This window comes from Pecten maximus, chromosome 4, assembly GCF_902652985.1.
Source record: "Pecten maximus chromosome 4, xPecMax1.1, whole genome shotgun sequence".
NCBI classification, from domain to species: Eukaryota; Metazoa; Mollusca; class Bivalvia; order Pectinida; family Pectinidae; genus Pecten; species Pecten maximus.
The window spans coordinates 15,846,317-15,868,374 of record NC_047018.1 but is presented as its reverse complement, the minus strand read 5'-3'; the positions used below and the strand labels follow the sequence as shown (position 1 = coordinate 15,868,374).

Below are 22,058 nucleotides of genomic sequence, written 5' to 3'. Positions count from 1 at the left end.
GTACATCAAACTCCTGTTATAGAGGTGTAGGTACATCAAACTCCTGTTATAGTGGTGTAGGTACATCAAACTCCTGTTATAGAGGTGTAGGTACATCAAACTCCTGTTATAGAGGTGTAGGTACATCAGACTCCTGTTATAGAGGTGTAGGTACATCAAACTCCTGTTATAGAGGTGTAGGTACATCAAACTCCTGTTATAGAGGTGTAGGTACATCAAACTCCTGTTATAGAGGTGTAGGTACATCAAACTCCTGTTATAGTGGTGTAGGTACATCAAACTCCTGTTAGAGGTGTAGGTACATCAAACTCCTGTTATAGAGGTGTAGGTACATCAAACTCCTGTTATAGAGGTGTAGGTACATCAAACTCCTGTTATAGAGGTGTAGGTACATCAAACTCCTGTTATAGAGGTGTAGGTACATCAAACTCCTGTTATAGAGGTGTAGGTACATCAAACTCCTGTTATAGAGGTGTAGGTACATCATACTCCTGTTATAGAGGTGTAGGTACATCAAACTCCTGTTATAGAGGTGTAGGTACATCAGAGTCCTGTTAGAGGTGTAGGTACATCAGAGTCCTGTTATAGAGGGGTAGTTACAAATACAAACTGTTTAATGTCCTATTCAAGTTTGGGGAGTGATGTTATATGTAAAAACAGCCAACAGAATGTACATGGAATGATATTAAGATTAAGAACAGCTGAATACATGTAAGGATGGGAAATGCTGACACCACTGCCACTTTCACAAGAACTCTGTTGTATGCTGGCCTGACTCTGACGGTATAGTAGATCGCACTCTTAGTGTCTGCTTCTCCTGTCCCTTCTGACATAGACAGGACATTACCAAGGTAACCAATACCATGGTTACATTAGATATATTGTAACCTTGGTAACGGTTACAAATAAGTACACTGGTATAGTAATTGTCAATATAACAGGTAACAGGAGCCTTAAGCATATAGTAACTAGGCACTACATAACCATGGTTACTGTACACAAAACTTAACCAAGTTAAGTTGGCACAATGTTATCATAGTAACTAGATGCACTGTAACCAAGGTTACTTTAGACATGATGTAATGTAACCATGGTAACTAAGCACAATGTAACCAAGGAGACTGGTTACTATAGTGACATTTAGACAGATGTAAACAAGGGGACATTGAGGAGAATCTAGACATTTCAGTTGGAATGAGATATCATTTACTATCTGTCCATTAACATATACTAATACTCGTTATTACCATATGATTTGACACCTCTATGATTTCCCTTCAGTTACAGGTTTGTCACTAGAGACCTCACCGATATAAGTATCTAAACATTACCTCATCCATGCACTAGTACACCTTGTGAAAATCCTCGTATTGTTTTGTCATCTGAAGTCTCCTTTCTATTTCTAGCTGAATGAATGACCATCATAGTTTGTGAATCATTATAAATACAGTTGTCTTACGATTTTAAGGTTACTCGAGTGACCTATCACAAACACCTTTTGTCCGTTGTCGTATGTCTATCCTAAATTGTAGGCATTTTAAACTTCCTGTTTAAAACAACTGAACCTGTTAAAAGCAAAGTTTTGCAAGATCCTTCTTTGCATGGACAAAGATGCACAAAATCTATATGAATTATCAGGTACTCCTTTGGGGTACTGGTAGTAGATGTCATCAAAATGTATCACTTGCTACTGGAAGGCCAATCTGTAAGCCTTTTCCTTTGTTTTTGTAAATATTACAGAGCTGTGAACATAACCATCATATTGCTTAAAGATGGATGTTATCAGGGAGACTGACAATGAAGATAAACATTTGTCTGTTTTGATAATTCAATATGAGCAAAAAATAGAGGCAAAACACGCCTCGATGTCAAATTTGAAAATAGTGAAAGTAACTTTGCGAAGAATTCACAGTTGTTGTGAACTAAACTGCATTTTTGAGTTATGCTTTGTACTTAGCTCAGTCAGAGTGTAATTACCTTCTATGATCATCTTGGTCTGCCATCTTGAAAAAAACCCATTCCCTAACAGATACACAACAGTGTTTATGATACGCTAGGACCTGTGGAGTATAGTACAAACTGTAGAGGAAAACAAAGTAAGCCACCCAGCCAGAGAAGTAATTGGTAAACCAGACAAAATCACACCACCTCTTCAAGACTTCAAATTGCTTGGATTCCATTACTTCACCATATCCACTTAATGCCAATCTGCTGATCCTGCCAATAGATATATACATATTTGTATGAAATATACCAAAATTTTAAAAAGATTTAAAGTGACAGGCATCTAGAATATGACTCATTTGCTGTGATACACTTACATGTATCATACATATAGAGTTAATCTGATTGGCTGAGAAAACTCTGTAATATCCATATTGAAACAATAAGTCAGATAATTGCCTGAATTCTCAAAACCATTGAAGATTAAAACTTTTGAAATCAAAAGCTTTTGTACAAATCGATGACAGACTTACCAAATATGCACAACATAGTATCCTACCATTAACTTCTACAGCATCTGATTCCACCATAGAGGTCATTTTGGTCAAAGTAAAGAGACAAAAGGCCATGTATGTAATTAACTTTTGGAAAGCTATACCAGATGATACAGATCACCTATACTTTTACTGATGAGGATGTGGGGTGTATCTATGTCAGGTCTCAGCAGCCCCAGATATACTCAGGTGACAGGTCTCAGCAGCCCCAGATATACTCAGGTGACCGTGCAGGCCCTTTGGCCTTTTGTTATTTCTTTTCAGTTTATGTTTCTTTGCTCATTGTTGATCTGTTTATTTTACACAAAAGGTGTGCTAAAGTATTCCTGGTGTCCATCCATGAGCACTTTAGTTTCTGGAAATTATTTCAGAATAAAGATTTCTGAAATTTCACATGGTGATATACTGTGATGTGTAGATATGTAATAGGGGTTTGAAAAATTCCTAAGGCTAAGATCATGAACACTGTTAATGAGAATAGAATTTGGAATCCACTGTCAAGGTAAAAGGGTCACAGGTCACACATATCATTCCAGTTAAGGTCAGAAACATTGCGGGGCCTTTTCGCCTTTTTGACAGGTCACTGCTTTACTAAGTAAACCTGTGTTGTAAGTATATATGAATCATACCAGTGCCGCCTCAGATTATTCCTTCGGAAAGTGAAAAGTATATAAGAAAATAACTGAATGAAAAGACTATAGGTTTATAAATGATGGAATAACAACAACAGAAAGTACTCATTGGAAATCACTACGAGCATCTTGTTTACTTTTGCCACCGCACACCAATGTTTGGGGGCCTGAATTATAATCTTCTTGTTCGGAAACAATGAAAAAAGGAACTTTTAACAAACAAAAACAAAACTAGATGGTTTAACAGGTCATTTTATTAGATAATGTTAGTTTAAACAGATATTGTTCAGATAAAATTCAGTCAAACGTAATCCATGTTTTATATAGATCTGTTGATTGCATGCTGTAAATAGACAAGCACATGCATGTGACACCCTAGGAGCTGGTGGTGTAGGCTTGTTTGTGTTGTCCTTCCTCTCATCAGTCCATGTGTTCTTCTTCAATGTTTGTGTTGTCTCCTACTCACTAGGGAGTTACTTTCCCTTGTAGTAGTCAGTTAAATCACATAGAAAATACTATGTGTTCTCTGTCAGTATAATGTGTGTTCTATGTACAGAGGTCTTTATGGTGACTGTATAATGTGTGTTCCCTGTACAAAGGTATTTATGGTGAGTCAGTATAATGTGTGTTCTCTGTACAGAGGTCTTTATGGTGAGTCAGTATAATGTGTGTTCTCTGTACAAAGGTCTTTATGGTGAGTCAGTATAATGTGTGTTCGCTGTACAGAGGTCTTTATGGTGAGTCAGTATAATGTGTGTTCTCTGTACAGAGGTCGTTATGGTGAATCAGTATAATGTGTGTTCTCTGTACAGAGGTTTTATAGTGAATCAGTATAATGTGTTCTCTGTACAGTTGTATTTATGGTGAGTGTATGATGTGTGTTCTCTGTATAGAGGTCTTTATGGTGAGTCAGTATAATGTGTGTTCCCTGTACAGAGGTTTTATAGTGAGTCAGTATAATGTGTGTTCCCTGTACAGGGGTATTTATAGTGAGTCAGTATAATGTGTGTTCCCTGTACAGAGGTATTTATGGTGAGTCAGTATAATGTGTGTTCTCTGTACAGAGGTATTTATGGTGAGACAGTATAATGTGTTCTCTGTACAGAGGTCTTTATGGTGAGTGTATAATGTATGTTCTCTGTATAAAGGTATTTATAGTGAGCCAGTATAATGTGTGTTCTCTGTACAGAGGTATTTATAGTGAGTCAGTATAATGTGTGTTCTCTGTACAGAGGTCTTTATGGTGAGTGTATAATGTGTTCTTTGTACAGAGATCTTTATAGTGAGTCTGTATAATGTGTGTTCTCTATATAAAGGTTTTTACAGTGAGTGTATAATGTGTGTTCTCTGTATAAAGGTTTTTACAGTAAGTGTATAATGTTCGTTCTCTGTATAAAGGTTTTTACAGTGAGTGTATGATGTGTGTTTTCTGTATAAAGGTTTTTACAGTGAGTGTATAATGTTTGTTCTCTGTATAAAGGTTATATGGTGAGTCAGTATAATGTGTGTTCTATGTACAGAGGTCTTTATGGTGAGTCAGTATAATGTGTGTTCGCTGTACAGAGGTCTTTATGGTTAGTCAGTTTAATGTGTGTTCTCTGTACAGAGGTTTTATGGTGAGTCTGTATAATGTGTGTTCTCTGTACAGAGGTCTTTATGGTGAGTCAGTATAATGTGTGTTCTCTGTATAGAGGTTTTATGGTGAGTGCATAATGTGTGTTCTCTGTACAGAGGTTTTATGGTGAGTCAGTATAATGTGTGTTCTCTGTATAGAGGTTTTATGGTGAGTCCGTATAATGTTTGTTCTCTGTACAGAGGTTTTATGGTGAGTCAGTATAATGTGTGTTCTCTGTATAGAGGTTTTATGGTGAGTCCGTATAATGTTTGTTCTCTGTACAGAGGTTTTATGGTGAGTGTATAATGTGTGTTCTCTGTATAGAGGTTTTATGGTGAGTCCGTATAATGTTTGTTCTCTGTACAGAGGTTTTATGGTGAGTCAGTATGACATAGGATTTTTTTTGTAGTTGGCACTCTAACATGCATCCAGGTGGTGTCCATGTTTCTCTAAATTAGAGGTAGTATTACAGAAGACTTCAGTGCCACACCTAGTCGTGGAGACCTATTCATGTTTGAATATTAATTATTTAACCTAAACAGTCCATCTTTGGTAGTCTGCTGTATAGATTAATGTACAGCAAAATGTGAGACAAACATGATTTGCTATAGATGTATGTTGTATGACTGACATGGATGACATATGCATAATCACGGCTGTTTGGGGAGAGTGTGTTAAGCTTGAAAAATATCAAAAATCCAGATTGCAAGATTTATATAATTTTGTATAATTTTACAAACCTTTCTTTTTCTTTGTTTCAGAATTCTCATGAAAAGACATCAAAAGCTAACAACTCAGAAAACAAAAAAGTCTCTATAAAATGCTCACCTTGGAAACATGGTTTTGTCCATTTTTTAAGAAAAAAAAGGCAAGGTCAAGGTTACAGAGCTGGTAGTCATAACAACAATGACTCAATTAACTCTAACTACCACTCATCTAACTCGTCAACCGCCAACACGCGCAACGGCCACACTCGCACCTCGTACAGCAAACCTCTCCTCACCGCCCAAGAGGAACAAAGTGCAGACATGGAAACCCAGTTCAGCTCCTCTCCTCTTCCCACATTTTCTGGTGAGTACCTTGTTGGTGGTCAAGTGACTTGACCCTTGTCATTTGTCATGTGATATGTTTCCTTGGTGATGATGTTTTGACATGTTCCTTAGCGATAAGGATATGACATGTTTCCATGGTGATGTGATATGTTTCCTTGGTGATGGTGATGTAACATGTTTCCTTGGTGATAGTGATATGACATGTTTCCTTGGTGATGGTGATGTGACATGTTTCCTTGGTGATAGTGATATGACATGTTTCCATGGAGATAGTGATGTGACATGTTTCCTCCTTGGTGATGTGACATGTTTCCATGGTGATGTGATATGTTTCCTTGGTGATGGTGATGTAACATGTTTCCTTGGTGATAGTGATATGACATGTTTCCTTGGTGATGGTGATATGACATGTTTCCTTGGTGATGGTGATGTGACATGTTTCCTTGGTGATGTGACATGTTTCCTTGGTGATGGTGATATGACATGTTTCCTTGGTGATGGTGATATGTTTCCTTGGTGATGGTGATGTGACATGTTTCCTTGGTGATGGTGATATGACATGTTTCCTTGGAGATGGTGATGTGACATGTTTCCTTGGTGATGGTGATGTGACGTTTCCTTGGTGATGTGACATGTTTCCTTGGTGATGGTGATGTGACATGTTTCCTTGGTGATGGTGATATGACATGTTTCCTTGGTGATGGTGATGTGACATGTTTCCTTGGTGATGGTGATGTGACATGTTTCCTTGGTGATGGTGATGGTGATGTGACACGTTTCCTTGGTGATAGTGATATGACATGTTTCCTTGGTGATGGTGATGTGACATGTTTCCTTGGTGATGGTGATGTGACATGTTTCCTTGGTGATGGTGATATGACATGTTTCCTTGGTGATGGTGATGTGACATGTTTCCTCCTTGGTGATGGTGATGTAACATGTTTCCTTGGTGGTGGTGATGTAACATGTTTCCTTGGTGGTGGTGATATGACATGATTCCTTGGTGATAGTGATGTGACACGTTTCCTTGGTGATGGTGATGTGATATGTTTCCTTGGTGATGGTGATGTGACATGTTTCCTTGGTGATGGTGATATGACATGTTTCCTTGGTGATGGTGATGTGACATGTTTCCTTGGTGATGGTGATGTGACATGTTTCCTTGGTGATGGTGATGTGACATGTTTCCTTGGAGATGGTGATGTGACATGTTTCCTTGGAGATGGTGATGTGACATGTTTCCTTGGTGATGGTGATGTGACATGTTTCCTTGGTGATGGTGATGTGACATGTTTCCTTGGTGAGAACTTCTGGCCTGAGTCTTCCTTCTACCTGATGTTCAAGGACATTCAGGCCTCAGCTTTGTGTTTTTCACTGATCTGAAATGATTTATTAACTATAAATGCATTTATATCAGATAGAATATATGTACATTATGTTGAATTCCCACTTTGGTTTTTTAGTAACAAACTTTCCAATTGTACTACTTTTTGGTATGCAATCTGAAAACCTGTCTTTTCTGAAATATATTTGTGTGTGTGATGAAAGTTGAGTTTAGACTGTATCACATGTATAACATCGCTGATGTAATTTTAATTGAAGGCTTTACTTTTCAAGGATGATGTAAGTACATGTCGTGGTGGTTATCCTGTTATAAAGTACACCAGCCAATAACCAGACCATGGTCACTCAAACGTTTTATCTTACTACACAAAAACATACATCCTATTGAGCCAGATTGATGATATAACAAAGCTGTGATTCTAATGAGTATTAGGCTTCTTACATGGCAGTGATCATGGTCTGTTTATTTTTATGTCAAGGTGATACACAAACTATTTTTTAATCATATTTGTTGCTTTCACACTAAGTTGCATATTTATTTTATTTCTTGTGGCTTTGCCATTGAAGGGTTGGAGGTCTCGCTGGTGCTATGTAACCTTGTGAATTTTATATTACCTTGTTTTTATGCTGAGCTTTTATAAATAAAAGTACTCAACATGTCAAATTAACTGAATATAATTTCACACACTCCCACATCACAAACACATCCCCACATACCCACCCCACTAACACATCAACTCTCTACATCACAAACACATCCCCACCCCACTAACACATCAACTCTCTACATCACAAACACATCCCTACATACCCACCCCACTAACACATCAACTCTCTACATCACAAACACATTCCCACCCCACTAACACATCAACTCTCTACATCACAAACACATACCCACAAACCCACCCCACTAACACATCAACTCTCTACATCACAAACCCCCACACCCCACAACACACAACGCTCTACACACAAACAATCCCACAACCCACCCCACTAACACAGCAACGCGCGACAGCACAAACACACCCCCACATACCCAAGACCACCAACCACAGCAACGCGCGACAGCACAAAACAGCCCCACCCCACAAACACATGCAACTCGCGACTCACAAACACAGCCCGACAGACCCACCCACAACACATCAACGCGTCGACAGCAGAAAACACACCACAGCCCAACCCACAACACAGCAACGCGCTACATCACAAACACATCCCCACAGACCACCCCAAAACACACAACGCTGCACACAAAACACATCCCCACTAGACCCCCCACAACAACTCAACTACACCAAACACCCCATCCCACGAAACACAGCAACGCGCGACATCACAAACACACCCCAATCACGACCACCCCACGAAAACAGCAACTTCGACACCCAAAACCCACCACCCCACATCCCACCCCACAAACACAGCAACGCGCTACATGCACAAACAACATCACCACAAACCCCACCAACGAACACATCAACGTCTGCTACAGCACAAACGTCCCAGCCCCACATGAACACCAACCTACACCCAAAACACAGCACGCCAAACACACAAACACAGCCCCACAACCCACCCCAAACACAAAACGCTCGACAGCACAAAACACAGCCCCACATACCCACCCCACTAACACATCAACCGAACACAAACACATCCCCAACAGACCCATCCACTAACACACTACCACAGCACAAACACAGCCCCACAGACCACCCCACAACACAGTCAACCTCTACAGCACAAACACACCCCACACCCTACCCACTAACACATCAACTCTCTACATCACAAACACATCCCCACATACCCACCCACTAACACATCAACCGCACACACAAACACATCCCCACATCCCCACCCCACTAACACATCAACTCTCTACATCACAAACACATCCCCACCCACTAACACATCAACTCTCTACATCACAAACACATCCCCACATACCCACCCCACTAACACATCAACTCTCTACATCACAAACACATCCCCACATACCCACCCACTAACACATCAACTCTCTACATCACAAACACATCCCCACTAACACATCAACTCTCTACATCACAAACACATACCCGCATACCCACCCCACTAACACATCAACTCTCTACATCACAAACACATCCCCACAACACATCAACTCTCTACATCACAGACACATCCCACCCCACTAACACATCAACTCTCTACATCACAAACACATCCCACCCCACTAACACATCAACTCTCTACATCACAAACACATCCCCACCCCACTAACACATCAACTCTCTACATCACAAACAACCCCCAAAAACAAAACCAAAAAAAAAAAAAAGGGGAAAAGAAAAAAAAAAAGGGGAAAAAAAAAAAAGAAAAAAGAAAAGGGAAAAAGAAAAAAAAAAAGAAAAAAAGAAAAAAAAAAAAGAAAAAAGAAAAGGGAAGAAAAAAAAAAGAAAAAAAAAAAAAAAGAAAAAAACACAAGAAAAAAACACCCACCCAGAAAACAAGAATAAAAAACAAACCCCCAAAGAAAAAAAGCGAAATAAAAAACCCCCAACCAGAGAACAACAAATAAAATAAAAAATAAAAATAAACGAAACAAAAAAAAACCCCACTACCGCAAGTCCTACATCAAAAAACAAAAAATTACAAACAGCCCCAACAAAAGAAAAAAAAAAACCCCAAGAACAAAAAAAAGAAAAAACCCCCACAAAAGAAAAGAAAAAAAAAACCCAAAAAAACAAAACAAAGAAAAAAAAAAAGAACCCCCAAAAAATCAATTTACATAAACAAACCCACATCCCCACCCAAAAAAAAACATAAAAAAAAAAACTAATCCCACAAACACAAACCAACACCAAAACAATCCCCCCCAAAAAAACTTACACACAAACAAACCCCAATACCACCCACAAACACACATCAACTCTCTACATCACAAATACATCCCCACCCCACTAACACATCAACTCTCTACATCACAAACACATCCCCACATACCCTACCCACTAACACATCAACTCTCTACATCACAAATACATCCCCACATCCCCACCCCACTAACACATCAACTCTCTACATCACAAACACATCCCCACCCCACTAACACATCAACTCTCTACATCACAAACACATCCCACCCCACTAACACATCAACTCTCTACATCACAAACACATCCCCACCCCACTAACACATCAACTCTCTACATCACAGACACATCCCCACCCCACTAACACATCAACTCTCTACATCACAAACACATCCCCACATACCCACCCCACTAACACATCAACTCTCTACATCACAAACACATCCCCACCCCACTAACACATCAACTCTCTACATCACAGACACATCCCCACCCCACTAACACATCAACTCTCTACATCACAAACACATCCCCACCCCACTAACACATCAACTCTCTACATCACAAACACATCCCCACCCCACTAACACATCAACTCTCTACATCACAAATACATCCCCACATCCCCACCCCACTAACACATCAACTCTCTACATCACAAATACATCCCCACATACCCACCCCACTAACACATCAACTCTCTACATCACAAACACATCCCCACATCCCCACCCCACTAACACATCAACTCTCTACATTACAAATACATCCCCACATACCCACCCCACTAACACATCAACTCTCTACATCACAAATACATCCCCACCCCACTAACACATCAACTCTCTATATCACAAACACATCCCCACATACCCACTCCCACTTTCCATTTCCCTTCCCACATCACAAACACATCCCCACATACCCACTCCCACTTTCCATTTCTCTCCCCACATCACAAACTAATTCCTTGAATAAAGCCTTATCTCCTATCTTAACATCCCTACTGATTGATTATCCTCAAGAGCCCCAACACTTCCAAATAGGAATGATATCATCCTAAACATCACCTGCACTGACCCACACGTTCACACACCCACCTTATACTCCCACATCTATGTAGTATATCTATCAATGTCTCTATACCTTTTCCCAAAATATATCTATGCTGGATACATTGACATTTCTTTCTCCTAAGGTCACACAGACAGTCAGTTTTCAGAAGATACAGCTCTTCTGATGCTGTAACTATAGATTACATCTGTCCTGAGATTGGCTGTAAGTCTATCATTGACCTCAGGTATCTCCTATATAACTTTGACCCCAGAGCACCAGCTGACCAATGACCTGTGAGTGAGTAGAGCTTAGCACCGCCCCCTCTGTTACAGATGCATTAGAAGTGCGTTCGTCCCCCGTTCCAGGGCACACCCCCACCCCCAGCACCACTAAAGTGTTCGACTTCACGGTGATCACATCGGAGTCGCCCCAGGCCAAGTCCTGTTTGCTGAGCTGGCGAGGCTGTCGTGAGTGTTTCTCCGACGACCAGCTGTCCGAGGACGGGGTAGGTTTTGACGGTTGCTATGGTTACTAGGATGACACAATATCCCAGCACACTACAAAGCATGAAAGCTGGTGGACATAGTACCCTCTGTGTGCATGGGGTATCGCGCAATAGTTGCAGGGATGGGAAGAATGTTGGAAGACTGGGTACACACAGTATCAGAACCACATAAAGATCTTAGATCACTGAACCCAGCTCTTTGTTACTTGAAAAAAAAAACATTCTGTCAAATGTAATTACAAAATTCATTATTCTCCTTTGAAATAAAGATATCCATGAGAAAACTCCCAATATCCCCAAAAGACTGCCCAAAACATCACCCCTCCTGGGTCCCTTTCTCCACATCCCTCTCTTCCATGTCTCTCTTTGTGGCCTTGCCCATGTCCCTTCCTCCCTTGTCTCCCATGTCCCTCTCTCCCTCCCTGTGCTTCTATCACCCATCCCTCCCTCCCTCCCCATGTCCCTCTCTCCTTGGCCATGTCCCTCTCTCCCTCCCTGTGTTCCTATCACCCATCCCCCCTCCCTGTCCATGTCCCTCTCTCCTTGGCCAAGTCCCTCTCTCCCTTCCTGTGTTCCTATCACCCATCCCCCCTCCCTCCCCATGTCCCTTTCTCCCTCCCTGTGTTCCTATCACCCATCCCCCCTCCCTCCCCATGTCCCTCTCTCCTTGGCCAAGTCCCTCTCTCCTTCCCTGTGTTCCTTTCACCCATCCCCCTCCCTCCCCATGTCCCTTTCTCCCTTCCTGTGTTCCTATCAACCATCCCTCCCTCCCTGTCCATGTCCCTCTCTCCTTGGCCATGTCCATCTCTCCTTCCCTGTGTTCCTTTCACCCATCTCTCCCTCCCTGCCCCCTCATGCAGTTATTCTTGTGAAATTTTAGAAATGAAATTTAAGCATCATTGATGGTAGATTTTAATTCTAGTTATATTGCCATCTAAATGACATTTGTTACAAGCATTTTAATATTTTTATCTCTCAGGTTTGTATTGCTATGAAAAACAGTTTAAGTATGGGGTTGAGGGATATATAGCAAGTTTCTGGTTTCAATCAATCTATGCCTATTTCCCTCTACTTCAACTCAGGAAACTAGAAATCGGCTTTATCCCTCAACCCATATTTCAACTGTACACTTAACCAAAAACTGTTTCCCTCCCACATCACTCAATGCCTATCTCCCTCCCAGCCCATCTCCCTCCCAGCCCATGTCCCTATCCCTATGTCCTTCCCCGTTCCTCTATGTTAATGTTCCTGTGTCCCTGTCCCCTGTCCCTCATCATGTCCCTCCTTTCTGTTTGGTACTGGTAACTGTGTATCCAGCTGCCTGGTGTCTAGTGCTGATGGTTATATTGCTGTAAATGTGAAGTTATGCTGCTGATGTGAGTTTTTGCTTTAATTTCCAAAATATGGTTTTTCTTTTAGAAGCCAGACATAGTATATACTTTATTTATGTATTATCTGCAAACATATATCTACAAATACTATGATCTTTTATAACAGACATCTGTCTATATTCCTGGGGTAGCAACACCTTTCAATACCTCAAACCTGACTTAGCTGACACATGTCAATACCTCAAACCTGACTTAGCTGACACATGTCAATACCTCAAACCTGACTAAGCTGACACCTGTCAATACCTCAAACCTGACTAAGCTGACACCTGTCAATACCTCAAACCTGACTGAGCTGACATATGTCAATACCTCAAACCTGACTAAGCTGCCACCTGTCAATACCTCAAACCTGACTGAGCTGACACCTGTCAATACCTCAAACCTGACTGAGCTGACACCTGTCAATACCACAAACCTGACTTAGCTGACACCTGTCAATACCTCAAACCTGACTAAGCTGACACCTGTCAATACCTCAAACCTGACTTATCTTACACCTGTCAATACCTCAAACCTGACTTAGCTGACGCCTGTCTATTACACAAACCTGACTTATCTTACACCTGTCTATTACACAGACCTGACTTAGCTTACACCTGTCTATTATAGATACCTGACTTAGCTTACACCTGTCTATTATAGATACCTGACTTATCTTACACCTGTCTATTATAGATACCTGACTTATCTTACACCTGTCTATTACACAAACCTGACTTATCTTACACCTGTCTATTACACAAACGTGACTTAGCTGACACCTGTCTATTACACAAACCTGACTTATCTTACACCTGTCTATTACACAAACCTGACTTATCTTACACCTGTCTATTACAAAAACCTGACTTAGCTTACACCTGTCTATTATAGATACCTGACTTAGCTGACACCTGTCTATTACACAAACCTGACTTAGCTTACACCTGTCTATTATAGATACCTGACTTAGCTGACACCTGTCTATTACACAAACCTGACTTATCTTACACCTGTCTATTACACAAACCTGACTTAGCTTACACCTGTCTATTATAGATACCTGACTTAGCTTACACCTGTGTCTATTACACAAACCTGACTTATCTTACACCTGTTTATTACACAAACCTGACTTAGCTTACACCTGTCTATTACACATACCTGACTTAGCTGACACCTGTCTATTACTCAAACCTGACTTAGCTGACACCTGTCTATTACACAAACCTGACTTAGCTTACACCTGTCTATTACACAAACCTGACTGTGATTCTGTGCATGTGTGATTCTGTGCATGTGTGATTCTCTCTGTGTGTGATTCTGTGCATGTGCGATTCTGTGCATGTGTGATTCTGTGTGTGTATGTGATTCTGTGCATGTGTGATTCTCTGTGTGTGTGATTCTGTGCATGTGTGATTCTGTGTGTGTATGTGATTCTGTCATGTGTGATACTGTGCATGTGTGATTCTGTGTGTGTGTGTGTGTGATTCCGTGCATGTGTGATTCTGTGCATGTGTGATTCTGTGTGTGTGTGATTCTGTGCATATGTGATTCTGAGTGTGTATGTGATTCTGTGCATGTGTGATTCTGTGTGTGTATGTGATTCTGTGCATGTGTGATTCTGTGCATGTGTGATTCTGTGCATGTGTGATTCTGTGTGTGTGTGATTCTGTGCATATGTGATTCTCAGTGTGTATGTGATTCTGTGCATATGTGATTCTGAGTGTGTATGTGATTCTGTGCATGTGTGATTCTGTACATGTGTGATTCTATGCATGTGTGATTCTGTGTGTGTATGTGATTCTGTGCATGTGTGATTCCGTGTGTGATTCTGTGCATGTGTGATTCCCTGTATGTATGCGATTCTGTGCATGTGTGATTCTCTCCGTGTGTGATTCTGTGCATGTGTGATTCTGTGTGTGTATGTGATTCTGTGCATGTGTGATTCTGTGTGTGTGTGTGATTCTGTTCATGTGTGATTCCGTGTGTGTATGTGATTCTGTGCATGTGTGATTCCGTGTGTGATTCTGTGCATGTGTGATTCCCTGTATGTATGCGATTCTGTGCATGTGTGATTCTCTCTGTGTGTGAATCCGTGCATGTGTGATTCTGTGCATGTGTGATTCTGTGTGTGTATGTGATTCTGTGCATGTGTGATTCTGTGTGTGTATGTGATTCTGTGCATGTGTGATTCTGTGTGTGATTCTGTGCATGTGTGATTCTCTGTATGTATGCGATTCTGTGCATGTGTGATTCTGTATGTGTATGTGATTCTGTGCATGTGTGATTCTGTGTGTATGTGATTCCGTGCATGTGTGATTCTGTGTGTGTATGCGATTCTGTGCATGGGTGATTCTCTCCGTGCGTGATTCTGTGCATGTGTGATTCTGTGTGTGTATGTGATTCTGTGCATTTGTGATTCTGTGTGTATGTCATTCCGTGCATGTGTGATTCTGTGCATGTGTGATTCTATGTGTATGTGATTCTGTTCATGTGTGGTTCTGTGCATGTGTGATTCTGTGTGTGTATGTGATTCTGTGCATGTGTGATTCTGTGTGTATTTGATTCTGTGCAAGTGTGATACTGTGTGTGTGTATACGATTCTGTGCATGTGTGATTCTGTGTGTGTATGTGATTCTGTGCATATGTGGTTCTGTGTGTATGTGACTCCGTGCATGTGTGGTTCTGTGTGTGTATGCGACTACGTGCATGTGTGATTCTGTCTGTGATAAACTTGTGTATAAGATAAGTTAAGAACCCCTGGGTAGATTTAGTTCATCTTTGCTGTCTATCTTACTGTTGTTTGCCATCAAAGTTTGTTACATGACTTCTGACATAAAGTATAACCAGATTGTGAGGGTCCAACATCCATTAAATTAATTGTAAAAAAAAAGTAGCCTAAATCAGCGAGAAAGGATCAGAGCCTATGATATGGAAAATGGGGATGTAGAATTGTAACTTAAAAGATTACTCCTTAAAGATGCTTTAGGCTAGTATCACCCACTAGAAGTTATATATACTTTACACTAGTATCACCCACTATAAATTACATATACTTGACATTATTACCACACACTATAAATTACATATACTTTACACTAGTATCACCCACTAAAAGTTACATATACTTTACGCTAGTATCAACCACTAAAAGTTATAATACTTTACGCTTGTACCACCCACTAAAAGTTACATATACTTTACGCTAGTATCAACCACTAAAAGTTATAATACTTTACGCTTGTAAACCACCCACTAAAAGTTACATATACTTTACGCTAGTATCACCCACTAGAAGTTACATATACTTTACGCTAGTATCACCCACTAGAAGTTACATATACTTTACACTAGTATCACCCACTAGAAGTTACATATACTTTACGCTAGTATCACCCACTAAAAGTTACATATACTTTACGCTTGTACCACCCACTAAAAGTTACATATACTTTACGCTAGTATCAACCACTAAAAGTTATAATACTTTACGCTTGTAAACCACCCACTAAAAGTTACATATACTTTACGCTAGTATCACCCACTAGAAGTTACATATACTTTACTCTAGTATCACCCACTAGAAGTTACATATACTTTACACTAGTATCACCCACTAGAAGTTACATATACTTTACGCTAGTATCAACCACTAAAAGTTATAATACTTTACGCTTGTACCACCCACTAAAAGTTACATATACTTTACGCTAGTATCACCCACTAGAAATTACATACATATACTTTACACTAGTACCACCCCCTAAAAGCACTAGTTGGTCACATGTTGTTAAGAACATACCGACACAGGACGATTTAGAAAGCTTAAAGAAACATATTTGCCCAAAATACAATGTAGAATAGAAGGAAAATAGACTATCTGCACTATCATTGGGATTTCAAACTAAGGTGATCCTCAACAGAGAAGTATATTAATTTATATATATATACAATTGGTTCACTAAATATAATTGGACAATTTTCTAATTCAAAGTAATGCATATTTTATCAGCATTAATATGTATAGATTTAATCCTAGGAATTTTTGTGACCCCTGGGTATGGGCTGTATATATAAGGATTCTTTCAATTAGAATAATCCTGTTTTCTCCTTTTCAGGGCAGTGAGTGCACTTTCCGGTTTGAGCAGAGTGTTGACGTTGCTATTAAAACCACTATGGCAATAAAAAGTGTCCAAGATGCCAAAAATTACTCAGCTTACAAGTATGCTCATACGTGACGGAGATACTCACAGTCACTGACTGGTCAGTAAAGAATAAACTGTTGACTGACCAGATAATGAATGAAAACAATATTTGTTGACTGGTCAGTCAGTTGTACAAAGAGGAAGAAGGGGACATATTACTGACCAGTCAGTGAAACCTCAGAAACTCTACGAGTCTGCCGGCACAGACTTTGTGGTGGTTGAACCAAAATATATTATGTAACACTGTTGTTGATTGGTGAGTTACCCTAACCGTTTTATATAACACTATTATTGAATGGTCAGTTATATTTCATATTTCCAATGCAATTTTTGGTAGAAAAATATAGTGTGTGGCACACCTTGAAATATACAAGGCCACAATGTTGTCAGCCACGTGGCAGATGGACGTTACCGTGGTTACAGGTGGTGTTAGAGTTAATACAGAAACTGACATATGCAGCGATATTGATTGACCTTAAGATCTATGTCCTTGACCTTGTTATTTTGATTCATTGTTCTTTCATTACTGTATAGATTCCCATTTTAATAGTTCAATTGAGGTTGTATAATTGAATGAAGGAGATTTTATGAAGATTTGAAAATGGTCCATGCTCGTTAAAAACCCATATGTAATCATTATTGCTCATTGTACATGAAATATTTTTCAATTTTTCCACATTTTTCTTGTCTGTGATTATTTGAAAGCAAATTGAGATTTAATTTATTACAGTGATTTGCTCTTTAGATGCCCCCGGCCTGATTATGCGTTGTTTTCTTTTAGACCTGTAGATGCCCGTTCTTGCCTCCACAGTAATGATCAGGTGCCATGCACGGAGGCTGAGGAAAGGGATACTCTTGGTCAATAATTAACTGTTTTGACTGAAGTGATAGACCAGTCCTCTTAGTAATAATCCAACCACCTTCACGATCTAACTACTGAAGGTCAATATACAATGTTACTATCTAAAGGTATCTTCTAGAGGTGTTGACCATATGAAGACAGCAACAGTATCTACATAGTATTTGCATATGTAATGAAGATTCTTGTCACTGATATTGACCACAGTAACAAATTGACTGCTGAACTTCAGCGTTGACCTCTGATCAGGCATGTTGACCACTGATCAGGTATGTTGACCACTGATCAGGTATGTTGACCATTGATCAGGTATGTTGACCACTGATCAGGTATGTTGACCACTGATCGGGTATGTTGACCACTGAACAGGTATGTTGACCACTGATCAGGTATGTTGACCATTGATCAGGTATGTTGACCACTGATCGGATATGTTGACCACTGAACAGGTATGTTGACCACTGATCAGGTATGTTGACCACTGATCAGGCATGTTGACCACTGACTGGTTATGTTAACCACTGAACAGGTATGTTGACCACTGATCGGATATGTTGACCACTGAACAGGTATGTTGACCACTGATCAGGTATGTTGACCACTGATCGGATATGTTGACCACTGAACAGGTATGTTGACCACTGATCAGGTATGTTGACCATTGATCAGGCATGTTGACCACTGATCAGGTATGTTGACCACTGAACAGGTATGTTGACCACTGATCAGGTATGTTGACCATTGATCGGGTATGTTGACCACTGATCAGGTATGTTGACCACTGATCAGGCATGTTGACCACTGACTGGTTATGTTAACCACTCATACCAGCAATGGCCACTTGTGCAAGTCTTGGCCCTGATTATTATCCCTAAGTTCTGTCCAGACGTCCCCTCCTACCACAGACACAACAGTTATATTGTCTGATGAAACCTAGTTAATTCAAATTGAAAAGTGAGACATTTTTCAAACCAACAGTTTTGCTATTTATATATGACTTTTTTTTCAATTGGGTATGATCCTCATAATGTTGCTAAGTAATGGTGTAAGACATGTATCTACCTGGTAAGTGACATGTATTTAGAGATATTGATGAACATATATAAATGTGTATAGTGTTGACTATTGAGTATATTACAAATCAAAAACAGATGGGGCCATCACAAATGTATGTTAGCTGTATGTTTTATGTACAGAATTGTAAACTTTATTTCTATACTGCATACCATTCCATAGTTACCATATAGTTACCATATAGTTACCATATAGTTACCATATAGTTACCATGTTACAACTGTTGTTACTTCAGTGACCTCTCACTCCTCTCCATGGCAACCAACCTTGACCTTTCAACTTAAGACTGGAATGGTATGATTTTGTATCATTGTTACAGAGTGTGTGTTGTTACCACGACGACACGGAATGCAATGTTGTTATTTGCTAATTAGTATTACAAATTCTTCCAGGAATGAAAGTTGAGTATATTATAAGATGTTACAGTAGGCCTGTATTATCTGACTGTGAAGGTTTGTGCCCTTATATATATGGTTGTTGAGTAGCTGAATGTTGTAAGTCCTATTATACCAGGTATAGCTACACTGGTGTTTGTATTTATTATACATTGTATTTTGATATGCATTATGACTGCGATGTAGATGTTTCCTTATTTGATTTTATCTTTTATTTATTTATTTTTTTTTTGCAAAACTACCAGGTATTCCAAATTGTAATTAGACAACTTTTGAGTTTATTCTTATTTTGTTTGATTAAACATGTGATCAACTTATTAAGACTACAGAACTGATGTTGATTCTAGAGTACCAGAGTTCTCTCAAATTGTTGTTTACAGACGATTGTAAGAAAGCTGAGTGTAAAGGTTATTACTACTGATTTTACTAGTGGTTTACTGGATCTACAAAACCTACCATCTAATGATATAATACAAACTTTATTACTAGAGATAAAACAAGTATAGATTATGTCCTGTCATATTCAACAAGAATTCTGAAGTACATCTTCTGTATTTTTATTATGAAGAGGTATTGAACAATGTATTTGTTTGTACACAGGAATCAGAAAGTCAGGATGAGTAGTTGACCTCTTGTAGAAGTCTTCATTACTTGTTGAGGTACATTAAATCCAGTTTTCATGTTAAAAATGTGTACCATATTCCTTACCTTTGTCTTACCATTTGAAATCCCATACCATACCTGACATTTTGGAAACCCTAATTTGGCCTTTTGGAATCCCATACTTGACCTTTTGGAATCATATACCTTATATTTTTGAATCCCATACCTGGCCTTATTAGCCATAAAGTTGAATAAACATTGAACATTGAAATCCCATACCTGGCTTTTATAGGCATCCCATACCTGACATTTTGAAATATCCTACCTGTCATTTTGAACCCCCTACCTGACCTTACAAAATCACCATCCTGTCCTTTAAAATTAATTCCCTACCTGACTTTTTGAAATCCCCATCCTGTCTTTTTTAAATTCCCTACCTGACCTTTTGAAATCTCCAATCTGTCCTTTTGAAATCCCCTACCTGTCCTTTTGAAATCCCCTACCTGTCCTTTTGAAATCCCCGTCCTGACCACAGCCTGTAGATTCTGTTTCCTGATGTATTATTAACAACGGAAGTCAATGGCGATTTGTTTTTGATCTGATTGGGTCAAGGTAATGATGTTTTTTACAGCTGGTTTGATGATCCTCTCCAGTACTATTCCCTCACCTGTCTGAAGGACAAGTAAGCTTATACCGGGTGTGGCGTCCGTTGTCCCTCCAGCCGTCCATTTTAACAGCTTCTCCTCAATAACCGTGAGGCACAGAGACCTGATATTGGTCCTGTGGCATACTGGGTTGAAAGGCTACTAACAGTGTTCAAATGAATGACCTTGACCTGCATTCAATGTCACAGGAGTGAAAAAGGCTAAACTCTTTAAACGACTTCTTCTCAATAACCAAGAGGCTCAGGGAGTTGATATTGGGTACATGCTGTTGTGAAGGGCTACCAAGTTTTATCACATGAATGACCTCAACTTATATTCAAGGTCACATGGGTCAAAATAGCTAAAATCTTAATACCGACTTCTCAATAACCAAGAGGTCCAGGGAGTTGATATTGGGCCAGTAGTATGCTTGAGTAAAGGGCTATAAAGTTTGTTTAAATGAATGACCTTGACCTGCATTCAAGATTACAGGGGTCAAATGGGCTAAAATATTTTAATAACTTCATAATAACCAAGAGGCCCAGGGAGTTGATATTAGGCATGTAGCATGCTGGGGTGACTTTGTGGAAATAAATTACCTTGACATACATTCAAGATCACAGGGGTCAAATAAGCTATAATCTTAAAACGATGTCTGTTCAAAAGCAAAGATTCTTACACCTTAAAAGAATGATTTTTCTGATATTTGAATGAAGTGGTAATCAGCATGGTATCTACATAAATGACCTAGATCAACTTCAGAGTTGCTGTAGAACCAGGTGAGCAATACAAGCCTATTGGGCCTCTTGTTGTTTGTTCTGCTAATAATGACAGCTACATGTAATAAATTCAAAAGGAAACTTTTTTGATTCTAATAATCCTCTATAAACTGTATGTCTAAAGATTTCCCTTGTGTCCACTGGACAGAATCCATACCTCGTACATTTATATAATACAGATTATCATCATATTAAGTAGTGTACCTTGATTTTTTGTTCTTGCGCATTAAAAAAATATTTTTTTAGAAACTTACAGTAGAAGAATATGTACCCATGATTCTGTGTAAAGAGGACATCAGAATTATGTAAAGAGAAAGTTAAGATTGTGTAAAGAGAGATCAGGATTGCATAAAGAGAAAGTGGAGTTTGTGTCTACTTGTGTAAGTAACAAAGGAGCGTAGAGAGAATTGAAGTGAGTCGAAGTTTTGAAGTAGAACCTTGTTAATTAAGAATGTGATCATCATTATAATGATTTGTGCTACCTGTATCTTACTCTGTACATATTTAAGGCTGTATGCTACCTTACACTCTCTGTCTCCATTCCAAAAGAGTTC

At 39.4% G+C, this 22,058-nt stretch overlaps 1 protein-coding gene across 2 annotated transcripts in view; it reads left to right on the top strand.

Moving 5' to 3' along the window:
- Nucleotides 1-21,273, top strand: part of LOC117325366 — a 202,530-nt gene extending 181,257 nt beyond the window's left edge. The window contains exons 14-16 of one of the 2 annotated variants that reach the window (XM_033881531.1): nucleotides 5,507-5,816; nucleotides 11,397-11,569; nucleotides 17,064-21,273. In XM_033881531.1, coding sequence (XP_033737422.1) covers nucleotides 5,507-5,816; nucleotides 11,397-11,569; nucleotides 17,064-17,183 — 603 coding nt within the window. In that variant the 3' untranslated portion in view covers nucleotides 17,184-21,273. The remainder of the gene's footprint in view (nucleotides 1-5,506; nucleotides 5,817-11,396; nucleotides 11,570-17,063) is intronic. The other variant, XM_033881532.1, reaches the window with a different exon arrangement.
- The last annotated feature ends 785 nt before the right edge of the window (nucleotides 21,274-22,058 follow it).